A 13,497-nucleotide genomic window follows, 5' to 3' on the forward strand; every position below is an offset into this window, starting at 1 on the left:
CAAAAGAGCCCTGACTATAGAATGCATCCAGCGCCTTGGTATTCCGTGGAAGGGCAGAACCCTCAGCTGTGTACTGGCAGGAACTCTGGTGCTAGGCCAAGTGGACATGGCAGGGAAGTGGTCCTTATGCATTTGTGTAAGAAGAATTGCTGTGAATTCCAGGCACATCCTAAACCCCTTGGGTCGTGGAGACAGTGAGGACAGCAGGAAGAACTGCCTTAAGAACCCTCTTTAGACCCTGGACTAAACCACCCCTCCTTCAAAGTCTATCACTGCATCAGCTCAGTAGGGCAAGGGAGGAAGGGCATGATGGAAGAAAAGAGAAAGAGCTATTAAAAATATATGTATGAATGCCTCCCCCACAATCCCCCCACCCTAGCCCTAAACCCTGCCACTGTGAACTGAAGGACTCTAAGGCCAAAATAGATTCTCAAGACTGTAATTACCAGATTAGAAAATAGCTTTGGGGTAGAAACCCTCAATCTCAAATTATAATAAATAAAAACTTAGACCTGCCTGGACCTTTACAGTTGTTAAATCACTATTATATATATTATTCATATATCTGCATTGAACAAACACCCATTAGCCACCTCTGCCCCAGGCTCTGTGCTAGGCTGGGGGAGACAAGCACAGAAGACATGCTTTCTGGGAACTTGGAGTGTAATCTGGAGACAGTTTTGTAAAGGTAGTGCCCAGAGCTGTGATGGAGTTATACACAGAGCGCTGTGGATGCAAGGAACATCTAACTGAAGGCAGGGAGCTGAGCCTGTCAAACACGGAAATAGACATCCGCAGAGGCATGAGGTGGTGGCAGGGAGGGATAGAACTACATGGAGTTCCTGGCTGAAAGGTTGAGGTCTGGCAGAGTAGAAGTAGGTGGTCAAGTTAGAGGGGTAGGTGTGGGTCAGATCTGAGAGATCTGAGGTTCCAGAAGTAATAAGAAGCCGTTTAAAGATTTTTAGCAGGCTGGGTGCACTGGCTCATGCCTGTAATCCCAGCACTCTGGGAGGTTTAGGCAGGCAGGTTGTTTGAAGCCAAGAGTTCAAGACCAGCTTGGGTAACATGGTGAAACCTTGTCTCTACAAAAATTTTTTTTAAATTAGCCAGGCACAGTGGTGTGTACCTGTGATCCCAGCTACTCAGGAGGCCAAGGTGGGAGGATTGCTTGAGCCCGGGAGGCAGAGGTTGCAGTGAGCCAAGACTGCACCACTGCACTCCAGCCTGGGCAACAGCTAGACCCTGTCTCAAAAAAATATATATATATTTTTAGCAGTTCTGCACTTCAAAAACACAACTTAGAGAGCTGATCGAAAGATGAATAGAAAAAGGGCAAAACCCCACGTTGTCCAATAATCCAGGTCGGAAGTGCTTGAGGTCTACTGCAAGTGAGAGCACTGAGAATGGAGAAGAGGGAACAAATGGAAGCCTTGCTCAGGGGAGAGACGGCAGGAATTTGGCAACCAAGTCAGCGGCGATGTCATTTACCAAGTCTGGGGGAAGACGAGAAGCAGCTCACTTCTAGATCTGTTCAGGTTGAAGTGTATAAGGAATCCTCCAGCAGGCAGTCAGAAACATAGGTCTGGAGCCTAGGAGCAAACCCCGTGGTGGAGATACAGAGGCAGCTCACAGGGAGGAGTGAACGTGGCCACCAGGGAGACAGTATCAAAGTATCTGAGGAGAGATGGGGGCCAAGGGCGGACCACCGAGAAACCCAGGCTTTAAGACCAGGTGGAAGAGTAAGAGAACTTTGTGGCCTTTATGAAACAGTGTTAGGTCTAGAATTTCTCCCAGAGTCTCTTAGACACTGCAATATAGATCATGTTTTTCCTAAACCTGTGGGATTGCCAGGCACCCCAGGAGGTCACCTGGAAAAGCCTCTGCTTAGAATCTAGGCCTCACATCACTCATTTGTTGACATGAAGGTCTATGCTATTTTCAAGAGCAGTCCAGAGAGAGATTCCTTAGGATACAGCTGAGAAGACAATAGCTGGATTCCTGTGGCAGTGATGGAGGAGACAGGAAAAGCCCCCACATGTTCCCCGGGAACGTACCCCTTCCCCTTTGAGATCTAACTGCCCTCAGGCCCTTTGCTATCACTGAAATGCCCTTTCACTTGTGCCGTTTTGTTGTCACAGTAAAATTAACTTTTTTTATTACGTATTTCCTCTTCTCAGCCAAGGTGGAGATTAACTGGTCACTCTTTTCTGTGTGAGAACTCCGCCCCGCCCCACCCCCGCCACGCCCCCATCAGCTCTTTTAAGTTACTCCTCTTTGTTCTTGTCCGAGAGTAATAATTCTAGTTCCTCTAATCTCGTGGCTAACATTTTAAAATCACCCAGGAGCAGCAGAACAGAGTGCTCACTGAGTTCAGAAGAGGCAACTGCAGACCGAGCAGGAAGGCCATCCCCCTGCTTGGTCCAGGTGACGTCACTCTTTCCCAATCTAGGGTCACAGCTTTCAAGGCACCACAGTCATCTGGTTCAATCAACCTGTGACTTTGAGACCATTTTCTGCTCTGTTTGCCTAAGGCCTCCCTGCCTTATATTTTATTTTATTTTTGTTTTTGTTTTTGCTTTTTGAGATGGAGTTTCGCTCTTGTCGCCCAGGCTGGAGTGCAATGGTGCGATCTCAGCTCACTGCAGCCTGTGCCTCCCGGGCTCAGGCAGTTCTCCTACCACAGCCTCCCAAGTAGCTGGGATTACAGGCATGCACCACCACACCCAGCTGATTTTTGTATTTTTAGTAGAGAAGGGGTTTCTTCATGTTGGCCAGGCTGGTCCCAAACTCCTGACCTCAGGTGATTCCACCTGCCTCAGCCTCCCAAAGCGCTGGCATTACAGGCATGAGCCACCACACCCAGCCGCTGCCTTATATTTTAAACAGTCTACTTTTTCTGTCCAATGTACAAGCCCAAGCCTCGTCAGGCTGGTTCTCAGCCACATTTCGAGGTGGAACAAACTTGACTTCCAGCTGAATTTTCCAAGGTGCTCTTCCTTGTCTCCCAAACTGATGTCCTGGGTAGACCTGCTCTCCTTTCCATCAGCCTCGTTACTGATTTAAACTGAATTAGACCCAAGGCAAGAAATGGGTCCTGCCTGTGCTGGAAACTATAGCTCTTTCACCCTGGGTATGTGAGATGGGAGAGGAACCAGAACAGAGACCTTCATTAACATTCTCGGATGTCCAGAATATCCATCCTCTGCTAGAAGCAAATGGCAAAAGAAATTCCCACACGGGGGGAAATGTGGGGAAAAGTAATGATGGAGAATTTGCTCTGCAAAATAAATATTAAGTGTATCATAAAATTACAACAATTGAAATAGTAAAATACATGCGCAGGACAGACAAACAGTGAAAAAAAAGCTAGACGGTCTAGAAAGAGCAAAGAAATGCACCAGGTGGCGTGGACAGTCAGTATTTCCAAAGGTGATAGGGAACTGGCTTACAGCTGGGGAGAAAAATTATCATGTAAATTTAGCCTCATATCAGACATCAAAATAAATTACAAATGAACCTAAGTGGTTTTGTTTTGGTTTTGTTTGTTTGTTGTAGAAAAGTGGTCTCACTGTGTCGCCCAGGCTGGGGTGCACTAGCATGATCATAGTTCACTGCAGCTTTGAACTCCTGGACTCAAGCAGTCCTCTCTCCTCAGCCTCCTAGAGCGCTGGAATTATAGGAATGTGCCACTGTGCCCAGCCTGAACCTAAATTTTAAGTGCAAAAAAGCAGGTCAGGTGCAGTGGCTCCCACCTATAATCCTGGCTTTTTGGGAGGCCTAGGCAAAAATGATTGCTTGGGCCCAGGAGTTTGAGACCAGCCTGGGCAACATAGTAAGACCTCATCTGTACAAAAAGAAAAAATTAGCAGGGTGTGGTGACATGCACCTGTAGTCTCAGCTACTTGGAAGGCTGAGGCAGGAGGACTGCTTGAGCCCAGGAGTTTGAGGCTGCAGTAAGCTAAGATTGTGCCACAGCACTCCAGCCAGGGCAACATAATGAAACTCAGTCTCAAAAAAAATTGAAAAGAAAACAAAAGAGTAAATAGCCTTGGAGTAGGAATTTGTAATATTTATCAAAAGATTAATATCACTAATGAAGGTAAACTATTAAATCAACCAAAGAAAAAGGGTAGTATAAGTACAAATGTGTTAAAATGTCTCTATGTAAAACCCATCAAAATGAACAAAAAGAACCAAAAATGGAAGAAAACTTTATCTGCATCAAAACTAAGCAATGTCTCCAACTTTGTACTACAAACTTCGAGTAAACACAAACAATTGAATTCAAACACAACTCCACTGCCCAAAAACCCAGTACAATGCTACTTTTCTGATGGTTCTTTTCTAATCCTCAGGCACCTCTCCAGAGATATCATCCCATCCAAGGCATGGTAAATTAAAATTGAAGGCAACACAAAAAGATAGTAGCTTCCACCACAAGTCATCAGCTAGATATATCTTCTCCATCAATAAAGTTATGAGACTTGACCTCCCAAGGAGAAGAAACCAATTTCTTTTCATGTGCACATCCTCAGTAGGCAGCACAGGTCTTTGTACATAACCAATCAAAAAATATTTGCTAGTGGCTTCTCAAGACATCTCTTTTTATTTATTTATTTATTTATTTTAAGTTTTATTTCTTTCTTTCTTCTTCTTTTTTTTTTTTTTTTTTTTTTTTGAGGGGGTCTCTCTCTTTTTTTTTTGGGGTGGTCTGGAGGGGCACTCTCTCCGCTCACTGCAACCTCTGCCTCCCGGGTTCAGGAGATTCTCCTGCCTCAGCCAGCTAATTTTTGTATTTTTAGTAGAGACTGGGTTTCACCATGTTGGCCAGACTGGTCTTGAACTCACCACCTCAGCTTCCAAAAGTGCTGGGATGGGATTACAGGCATGAGCCACCGTGCCTGGCCAACCCGTCTCATTTTTAACAAATATAAGTAAATAAATAAGTATTTGCTAAATTAAATTGTTACAGCTCAGCATGCCCTTCCCCCACTCCCAACACACGCAGAAACCCTGGTTTCCGGGTTTCTGATCTAAGAAAACCTTCTCATGCACGTTTTATAAAAGATAACGTTGGCCGAGATTCAGATGCTGGTAGCAAGAGGGCCTGGGGGACACCCATCCCCACACAGCCATTTACTTGGGGGCTTGGGGTTTGTTTTGAAGCTAGAAAGCAGTTGGGAGATTTCTGGGAATGAGAGAAATAGGTGGTCTGTGGAAGCATGGAAGGGCAAACGTGCCTCTCCTAGCGTGACCTAATGTTAGGGCTCCAGATATCAAAAGAGCCTGTGTCCATGGAATACTTGGAAAGGAAAACAGCTGGCATGAAGGCCAGTCCCTCTGCGGACCTGTGGTGCAGCTTCAGCCCCCTGGGAGCCAGGGGGCCCCCCAGGGATAAGTGTGGTACCCTGGAACCAGCCAGGGGAGATGGGTTTCTCACTGAGGACACAGGGGTACAGCATCCTTGGATGGTTTGTGGGTAACCAACCATGAAAGAGAAGCCTGGGTAAAAGAAACCAAGAGACCTGGTCCTGCACAGTCTTCCCTGAGGACATCCCATCGTGGAGGGTGGTGTCAGAGGCAGGGGCAGGGAGGACCAGGGCAGTCCTGGCTGGACCTCTCTGATAAAGTGACAATCTGATACATGCCTGGGACACACCTGTGTTTTCCATTGTTTTCCTAACCATCTGAAAAAGTACTTTCCTTTTTCTTGTTATGAATACAATGAGAGACGGGAAATTTCTCAAAGAAGTTGCCAGCCTTGGTACTGAAGACATGGGAATAAATAATTCCCTTTTCATCTTTTCTTCCCTTTGCTCCTCCAGCATGCTTGGTTCCATAATAAACATTCCATCTCAAATGATCACCATGTTGTGTAAGACAAGTGGTCTGGTTTATCTCCACATTTACGTATGTATCGGCTTTCTCACGCTCACTCTCTCTCTCTCTCTCTCTTTCTCTCTCTCTCTTCCCCACCCCACCCCCACTCACCCCCATCCTCCTCTCTCTTCCCTCTCTGGTTTCCTCTTTCTCTCTCTCTGTAAGAAAATGTTGCTACAAGCTTTTAGACTTAGCAAGAAAATAGCATACTCAGCTGGGCAGTGGCTCATGCCTGTAATCCCAGCACTTTGAGAGGCTAAGGCAGGCAGATCACTTGAGGTTAGGAGTTTGAGACCAGCCTGGACAACATGGCAAAACCTCATCTCTACTAAAAATATATTTTTAAAATTAGACGGGCCTGGTGGTGTGTGCCTGTAATCCCCACTACTTGGGAGGTTGGGGCATGAGAATCACTTGAACCTGGGAGACAGAGGTTGCAGTGAGCCAAGATCATACCACTGCGTAAGCAACAGAGCAAGCCTGGGCAACAGAGCCTGGGCAACAGAGCAAGACTCCAGCCCGGGCAACAGAGCAAGACTCCAGCCCGGGCAACAGAGCAAGACTCCAGCCCGGGCAACAGAGCAAGACTCTGTCTCAAAAAAAGAAAGGGAAAGGGAAAGGAAGGGAAGGAGGCCAGTGCAGTGGCTCACATCTGTGATCCCAGCACTTTGGGAAGCCGAGGTGGGTGGATCACTTAAGGCCAGGAGTTCAAGATCAGCCTGGCCAACATGGTGAAACCCCATCTCTACTAAACATACAAAATTAGCCGAGCATGGTGGCACACACCTGTAATCCCAGCTACTTGGGAGGCTGAGACATAAGAATCGCTTGAACTCAGGAGGTGGAGGTTGCAGTGAGCTGAGATCACACCACTGCACTCCAGCCTGGGTGACAGAGCGAAATTCTGTCTCAAAACAAAAAAAAGAAAAACAAAATAGCATACTCAACATGTGGATGCTCTTCTGACTCTTTGGAGCCTGCATCAAGGATGAAAGTTTGTTCCTCGCCCTGTCCTAAAGCGGATGCGTGCCGTGGGGCTATCCTGAAGAATTCAGTTCACTGTGCCGTCTGCAGCCTATCAGCCGAGAGTCAGAAACACCGTGAGGCCACAGCTCCATCTCAACCACCCCCTCGCCAGCCCCTGCTTTCCTGCATTCACCGAAACACTTGCCTCTGTCCCTCAACATTCCTAGAACCTTCACTGTCCTCTGAGGTCAGCGATGTATTTAAAGCACTTGTTTTCATCCTGTTCCCATCAGTAAGATTTAATGTAAGACACTCAGAAGGGAAATTCCACTCTCTTTCCTTCTGGGAAACGAGCAGCTACATTGTCCAGACCCAAATCCTTAGCCTAACACATCTGCCAAGATTCAAAAGTTCATGATTTTAGCGAAATAAGGCCACACACATCTTAGGCAACCACGAGTATCTCTGCGTATCAACACATAAGCTTTTCTTTTTTCCTCCTTTTATAAAAGAAAGGGGTTGGGTTTTTGTTTTTTTTTTTTAACTCTTTCACAAGATCTAAGCAACTTGATTTTTTTATGCTTCTTTAAAATTACAAATCCTTTAAAGTGAGTAGAGTTGGAAAATAGTCATCTCAATGAACATTAAACAGCTCAACAATGTCCTCTGGTGGCCATGAGCACAGACAGAGGGAACTTGAGCCGCTAAAGCTCTATTCAGCCTACAAAACAAGGTAGGAGTAAGTGTCTCATCAAGACGAAACCCCCTTCCCTTTACTCAAAAAAATATGCAACGGTCCTTCAAACCAGAAAAGCACAGCATCCAAATATGACAAAGACCACAGAGTAGGAAATGGAGACGGAGTCGCTATTCATAAGTCACCACAGAAAGAAATGCCCAAACTGAACACCACTTGTCTCTCCAGCCCAAAATGTGGGGAATTCTTTTTGGTAGCCAGAATTTATTGCCTAATCAGACATCTCCTCAATACCAATACGACCCACGGGCTGTTATTTTAAAATTTTGGGCTGTTATACTATCTTCAGTACCATTCTTACCCACTGAGGGTTTAATGTAAAACGTACAGGCAAAAATCACTGTCTTCAGGAAGCTCCTATTTTAGTGAGAGAGAAAGAAAATAAAAAGAAGTAAGTTTTTAGAAAACAAGCTCTAGGCTGGGCACAGAGACTCATGCCTATAATCTCAGCACTTTGGGAAGCGAGGTGGGAGGATCACTTAAGGCCAGAAGTTCAAGACCAGCCTAGGCAACATAGGGAGACCCTCATCTCTACAAAAAATAAAAACAAAAAAACCCCTTTTGTAATTAGCCAGGCATGGTGGTATGCACCTGTAGTCCCAGCTACTCAGGAGGCTGAGGCAGAAGGATTGCTACAGCCCAGGGGCTCAAGGCTGCAGTGAGTTATGATAGCACCACTGCACTCCAGCCTGGGTGACAGAGTGAGACCCTATCTCTAAAAACTAATAATTAATATTTTTTTATTAATATGAAGCTCTATGAAGAAATTGAAGCAGGGTAAGTAGATACAGAGTAATAGCATGGAGGCTGGTGATGGCAGTTGAGCAGGCACCTGAACAACTATGGAGAAGCCATATGTTGACAGTGTCCCAGGAAGTGTGAACTGCAGATGGAAAAGTCTGGAGGCTGGAAAAACTTTGACCCATTTAAGGAACTGCAAGAAGGCCAGGGAGACAGCTGATGCTTAATGGGAAAGGAGGAGACCAGGGGGAGATGAATTAGAAGTAGGCAGGGGCCAGATGACATGTCCTATGGTGAGGAACTTGGATTCCATTCTAACTTAAATGGAAACTCACTGGAGAGTTTTGAGCTGGTGCTGACATGTTTTCAAATGCATTTTTAAAAGATCACTCTGAGTACTGAGTGATCTTTTGAAAGTTATGGTGAAGACTAAGACTAAGGTCCAGGGTGGGAGGTATATAGGAAAGAGAAAATCAGTTTGAAAACTACAGCAGGAGTCCAAGCAAGAGGTTGCTGTCTCGGATTAGGGTAGTTGTGGAAAAGGCACAGATGGGGAGAAGCGGTGGAATTCAGAACATATTCCAGACAGCAAGCCAACAGGGCTTGTTGACAGATTAGAAATTTGGGGACGGGATAGAACCAATTAGGACTTGTTTTTGGCCTGAACAATTGGGTGAACAGAAATGCCAATAACAGACAGAGAGTAACAGATAGAAACAGAGACGCCTGGGTGGAAATAGATTTGAGGGCGAGGGCAGAGGTGAGAAATCACAAGTTCTGTCTGATTTGCCTATTAGATGTTCAACAGGACATGTGTAGAAGTTGGGTGGATATATGAGTCTGGTGCTCAAAGGAGAGGCTGGGACTAGAAATTGATCTTTGGAAATCCTCTGCATATAGGTAATATTTACAGCCATAAGACTGGTTGAGATCACCTAAGCAGAAAGGGTAGATAATGAAGAAAAGGAGGCTGAAGAGGGGTCATAAAAGTAGATGGAGCTAGCAAAGAAGACTGAGAGGGGACAGCAAGGCAGAAGGAACCAAAACCAAGGGAGAGGGGGTTTCAAGAGGGACAGAGTATCAACACTACTGAGGAAATCAGATAAGAACAAAACTGGCTATTGGATTTGGCAAGATGGAGATCAAACGAAGAGCCTTTCAGTAAAGCAGTGAAGACATATGTTTCCCACATGGGATAAGTGAAAGCGAGAACAGGAGGTAGGACTGTGGAGCCTACAGAACAGCCATTTCTTTCAAGGAGTTTTCATAGAAAGGGGCGGAGAGAAGGTAAAGTAGCTGAAGACAAATATGGGCTCAAAGAAGGTCTGTTCATTTTTTCTTTCTTTTCATTAATAAGGGAGATGTTGCAACATGCTAGGCAATGCTGGGGATAATTCTGTATTGAGGGGAAGTGCTGATCAGGGAAGAAGGAATGGGATCTAATGCACAAGTTGAGGGGATGGCAGCCTTACACACGAGCAGGGACAGGAAGGGAGGCAGAACATGTTGCAGGGAGGAACGGCAGGGCTGAGGGTGGGAAGTCCTCACCTGACTACTTCTAATTTCTCAGTGAAATAAGAATCAAGAAGCTAATACACTTAGTATTTGCTCAGGGCATGTGTGAAGTGGGGGTCACAGATGTGAAGAGGGAGGAAAAAATGAGTGGAAAGTGAATTTACTGGGGCCCTATAGCAGGAGGACTGCAATCATTGTCCCCTGATAGTAATCTACTTTTTTTTTTTTTTTGAGATGGAATTTTTGCTCTTGTTGTCTAGGCTGGAGTGCGATCTCGGCTCACCACAACCTCCACCTCCTCGGTTCAAGCAATACTCCTGCCTCAGCCTCCCAAGTAGCTGGGATTACAGGCACCCGACACTACACCCAGCTAATTTTTGTATTTTTAGTAGAGACGGGGTTTTACCATGTCAGCCAGACTGGTCTTGAACTCCTGACTTCACGTGATCCGCCCTCCTCAGCTTCCCAAAGTGCTGGGATTACAGGTGTGAGCCACTGCGCCTGGCTAGTAATCTACTCTTAAAGCACTTGCAACAGGATGCCAACTAAATATTACTGAGAAAGAAACAGCCACAAGCATCTTTTGTTTAAGTATGAAGTATTTTAAATGCTTTAAATATCCAGAAGGTATATAACCAACACCATGGACACACTACCCACATTTCATCAATGCTGACATTTTGTTTCAGGTATCTTCCCCCTCCCCAGCCCCGTAGACCTCCCCTGTGGTTATCAGGTATCTTTTTAAGAATAAAACATAACAGGCTGGGCACAGTGGCTTACGCCTGTAATCCCAGCACCTTGGGAGGCGGAGGCAGGCGGATTGCTTGAGCCCAGGAGTTCGAGACCAGCCTAGGCAACATAGCGAAACCCCGTCTCTATGAAAAATACAGAAATTAGCCAGGCGTGGTGGCCTATACACCCATAGTCCCAGCTACTCAAGAGGCTAAGGCAGGAGGATCATTTAAGCCCAGGTCAAGGGTGCAGTGAGCCATGATCATGCCTCTGCACTCCAGCCTGGGCGACAGAGCAAGACCCTGCCTCAAAAAAAGAAAAAAGAATAAAACGTAACAGTCACAGTTATAAGCGCCTTAAGGCACCTCTCCAGTTCCGTGTCCTTCCTCCTCTCCCTGTTAAAGTTCATTATATAATGATAAAAAAGCAACAGTGTTCCTCTTTATCAGGACCTATGAACAATTCTGTGGTAACTTCGTTAATCCAAATGCTGTTATTCAAGATTTACCTGTTATCTGGGTTGTCAGGGAGATGACCACAGGAAGTTCCGAAGACAGAGCCCGGAGACTGACATTGTAGTTGGTACCTGGACGCAGGTCCAAGCACACCTCGGGATCTTGGCTGCTGCTACTGATATTAAAGGTCATTTCCTGGGCAAATTCCTTCTGATACCATCTCTGGCCCCAAATGTGGAACTGAAACATAAAAAAGTTCGCTGGCTGAATGGTTGGCCTGAAAGGCTTTAGATGCCTTGAAACCTCCTCTTTTCCTTTTTTTTTGAGATGGGAGCCTCACTCTGTCACCCACACTGGAATGCAGTGGCATGATCTCAGCTCACTGCAGCCTCAACCTCCCAGGCTCAAGTGATCCTCCCTCCTCAGCCTCCCAAGTAGCTGGGACCACAGATGCATGCCACCACATCCAGCTAATTTTTCTATTTTTTGTAGAGACAGGGTTTCGCCATGTTGCCCAGGCTGGTCTCAAACTCCTGAGCTCAAGTGATCTGCCCACCTCGAATCCCAAAGTGCTGAGATCACAGGCGTGAGCCATCATGTCCAGCCCCTTCCCGTTTTCATGAGCTTTCTTCCTCTCTCTCTCTCTTTGGACTCTAATGTTTCTTCAAAAGGTGAAATGCAGCAGTAAGCAAATATTAGAGTTGCAATACTATAAATATTGTACTTAAAATATTATTCATATAATAAATATATTTTTAAATAAAAACACACAAAAGGCTGAGGTCCCAATACTGGCAACTTTCTCCTTCTTGTTATCACACATACAGTGCACATACCCAACAAGAAAGTCTACTGGCAAAACTGCAGGAGCAAGGACAAGAACATTTTCCTAGAAAGAATATTAGGAATCCAAACTAAGCAGGGCCTGAGTTAGAATACTCGTAGCTGGTCTGCTAGAACCTGAGAATGGTTTTTCTCCTCTGCCTGCCCGCTTCTGGTGACCCTACCCTTTCCTTAACCACCCTGACACTTTGACCAAGAGACACCCTTTTGTTCTTACTTAATTTCTTCTAGTAGAAGCTCATCCCAGTCTTCCCCCCCCCCTTTTTTTTTTTTTTGAGACAAAGTTTTGCTCTGTCACCCAGGCTGGGGTTCAGTGGCGTGATCTTGGCTAACGGCAAGCTCCACCTCTTGGGTTCAAGGTATTCTCCTGCCTCAGCCTCCTGAATAGCTGGGATTACAGCCATGCGCCACTACACTCGGCTAATTTTTATATTTTTAGTAGAGACAGAGTTTCACCATGTTGACCAGGCTGGTCTCAACTCCTGGCCTCAAGTGATCTGCCCACCTCGGCCTCCCAAAGTACTGGGATTACAAGTGTGAGCCACTGTGTCCAGCCACTGTCTTTAAATACACAGAAGTGGCCATCTTCTTGCTTCTTGATGTAATTGCCACAGTAAATCGTCTATTGATAATGATAGTTGTAGATTTTTAGGTTTGTGGGTATTTTAAAGCCTCCCACATAAGACAACCATCTATAAATACAGTAACTTTCAGTCACTTACTAAATACATCTCCTCCATATCAGCTGTCTTGATGCTTCTCCATCTCAAGCAGGTTTCATTAAATCCTGAAATGTTACTGATGGTCTGTTTTACTGCAGTGGAAAAGAAATGAGAAATCAATTTACACTCTATAGAAAAAATGCTACCTTTTAATTGAGCCATTTTTCCAAGGATAAGTGTTAGCATGAGTTCAACAGTATTTTAAATTAGAAATTAGTGGTAGCAGTCTCAAAGAAATACCACTTTTATATTTAGGTAAACTCAGTCTTGATGAAAGATTTCAGATCCAAAGATACCTAATTGGAGGACCCCTCTTAAGAATTATTTGAGTGGGCCAGGCGCAGTGGCCCACATCTGTAACCCCAGCACTTTGGGAGGCCGAGGCGGGCAGATCACTTGAGGCCAGGAGTTCGAGACCAGCCTGGCCAACATAGTGAACCCCCGTCTCTACCAAAAATACAACAATTAGCTGGGCGTGGTGGTGTGCGCCTGTAGTCCCAGCTATTTGGGAGGCTGAAGCAGGAGAATCACTCGAACCTGGGAGGCAGAGGTTGCAGTCAGCAGAGATTGTGCCACTGCACTCCAGCCTGGGTGACAGAGTGAGACTCTGTCTCAAAAAAAAAAAGAAAAGAAAAAGGAAAAAAATTATTTGAGTCTATTTACTGCAAGCTTCCTTGGCTTACTAAGCTAAAATTGCGACTGTTTGTCCTGGACCTTGTATACCCTCATTTATACAAATAAGTGTCGGTTCGAAATTCTGAGCTAAGAGCAACATTTCAGCAGAGAATTGCTCCTTGAGGAACTGAAAAAAGTGCTTTCAAGCAATCAGGTTTTTCATGAGGAAAAGAATAGGAGGTGGTGGGATTCTCTTGGTTTGGGCTTC

At 45.4% G+C, this 13,497-nt stretch overlaps 1 protein-coding gene across 7 annotated transcripts in view; it reads right to left on the reverse strand.

The window, feature by feature from the left end:
• Positions 1-13,497, reverse strand: part of SUSD1 (sushi domain containing 1) — a 135,668-nt gene that overhangs the window by 27,125 nt on the left and 95,046 nt on the right. For all 7 annotated transcript variants that reach the window (XM_032164871.2, XM_058445864.1, XM_032164872.2 and 4 more), the window contains 2 exons: positions 12,615-12,706; positions 11,103-11,289 (listed from right to left, as the gene is read on the reverse strand). In XM_032164871.2, coding sequence (XP_032020762.1) covers positions 11,103-11,289; positions 12,615-12,706 — 279 coding nt within the window. The remainder of the gene's footprint in view (positions 1-11,102; positions 11,290-12,614; positions 12,707-13,497) is intronic.

Source organism: Hylobates moloch, unplaced genomic scaffold, assembly GCF_009828535.3.
Source record: "Hylobates moloch isolate HMO894 unplaced genomic scaffold, HMol_V3 SCAFFOLD_10, whole genome shotgun sequence".
In the NCBI taxonomy this organism is placed as follows: domain Eukaryota; kingdom Metazoa; phylum Chordata; class Mammalia; order Primates; family Hylobatidae; genus Hylobates; species Hylobates moloch.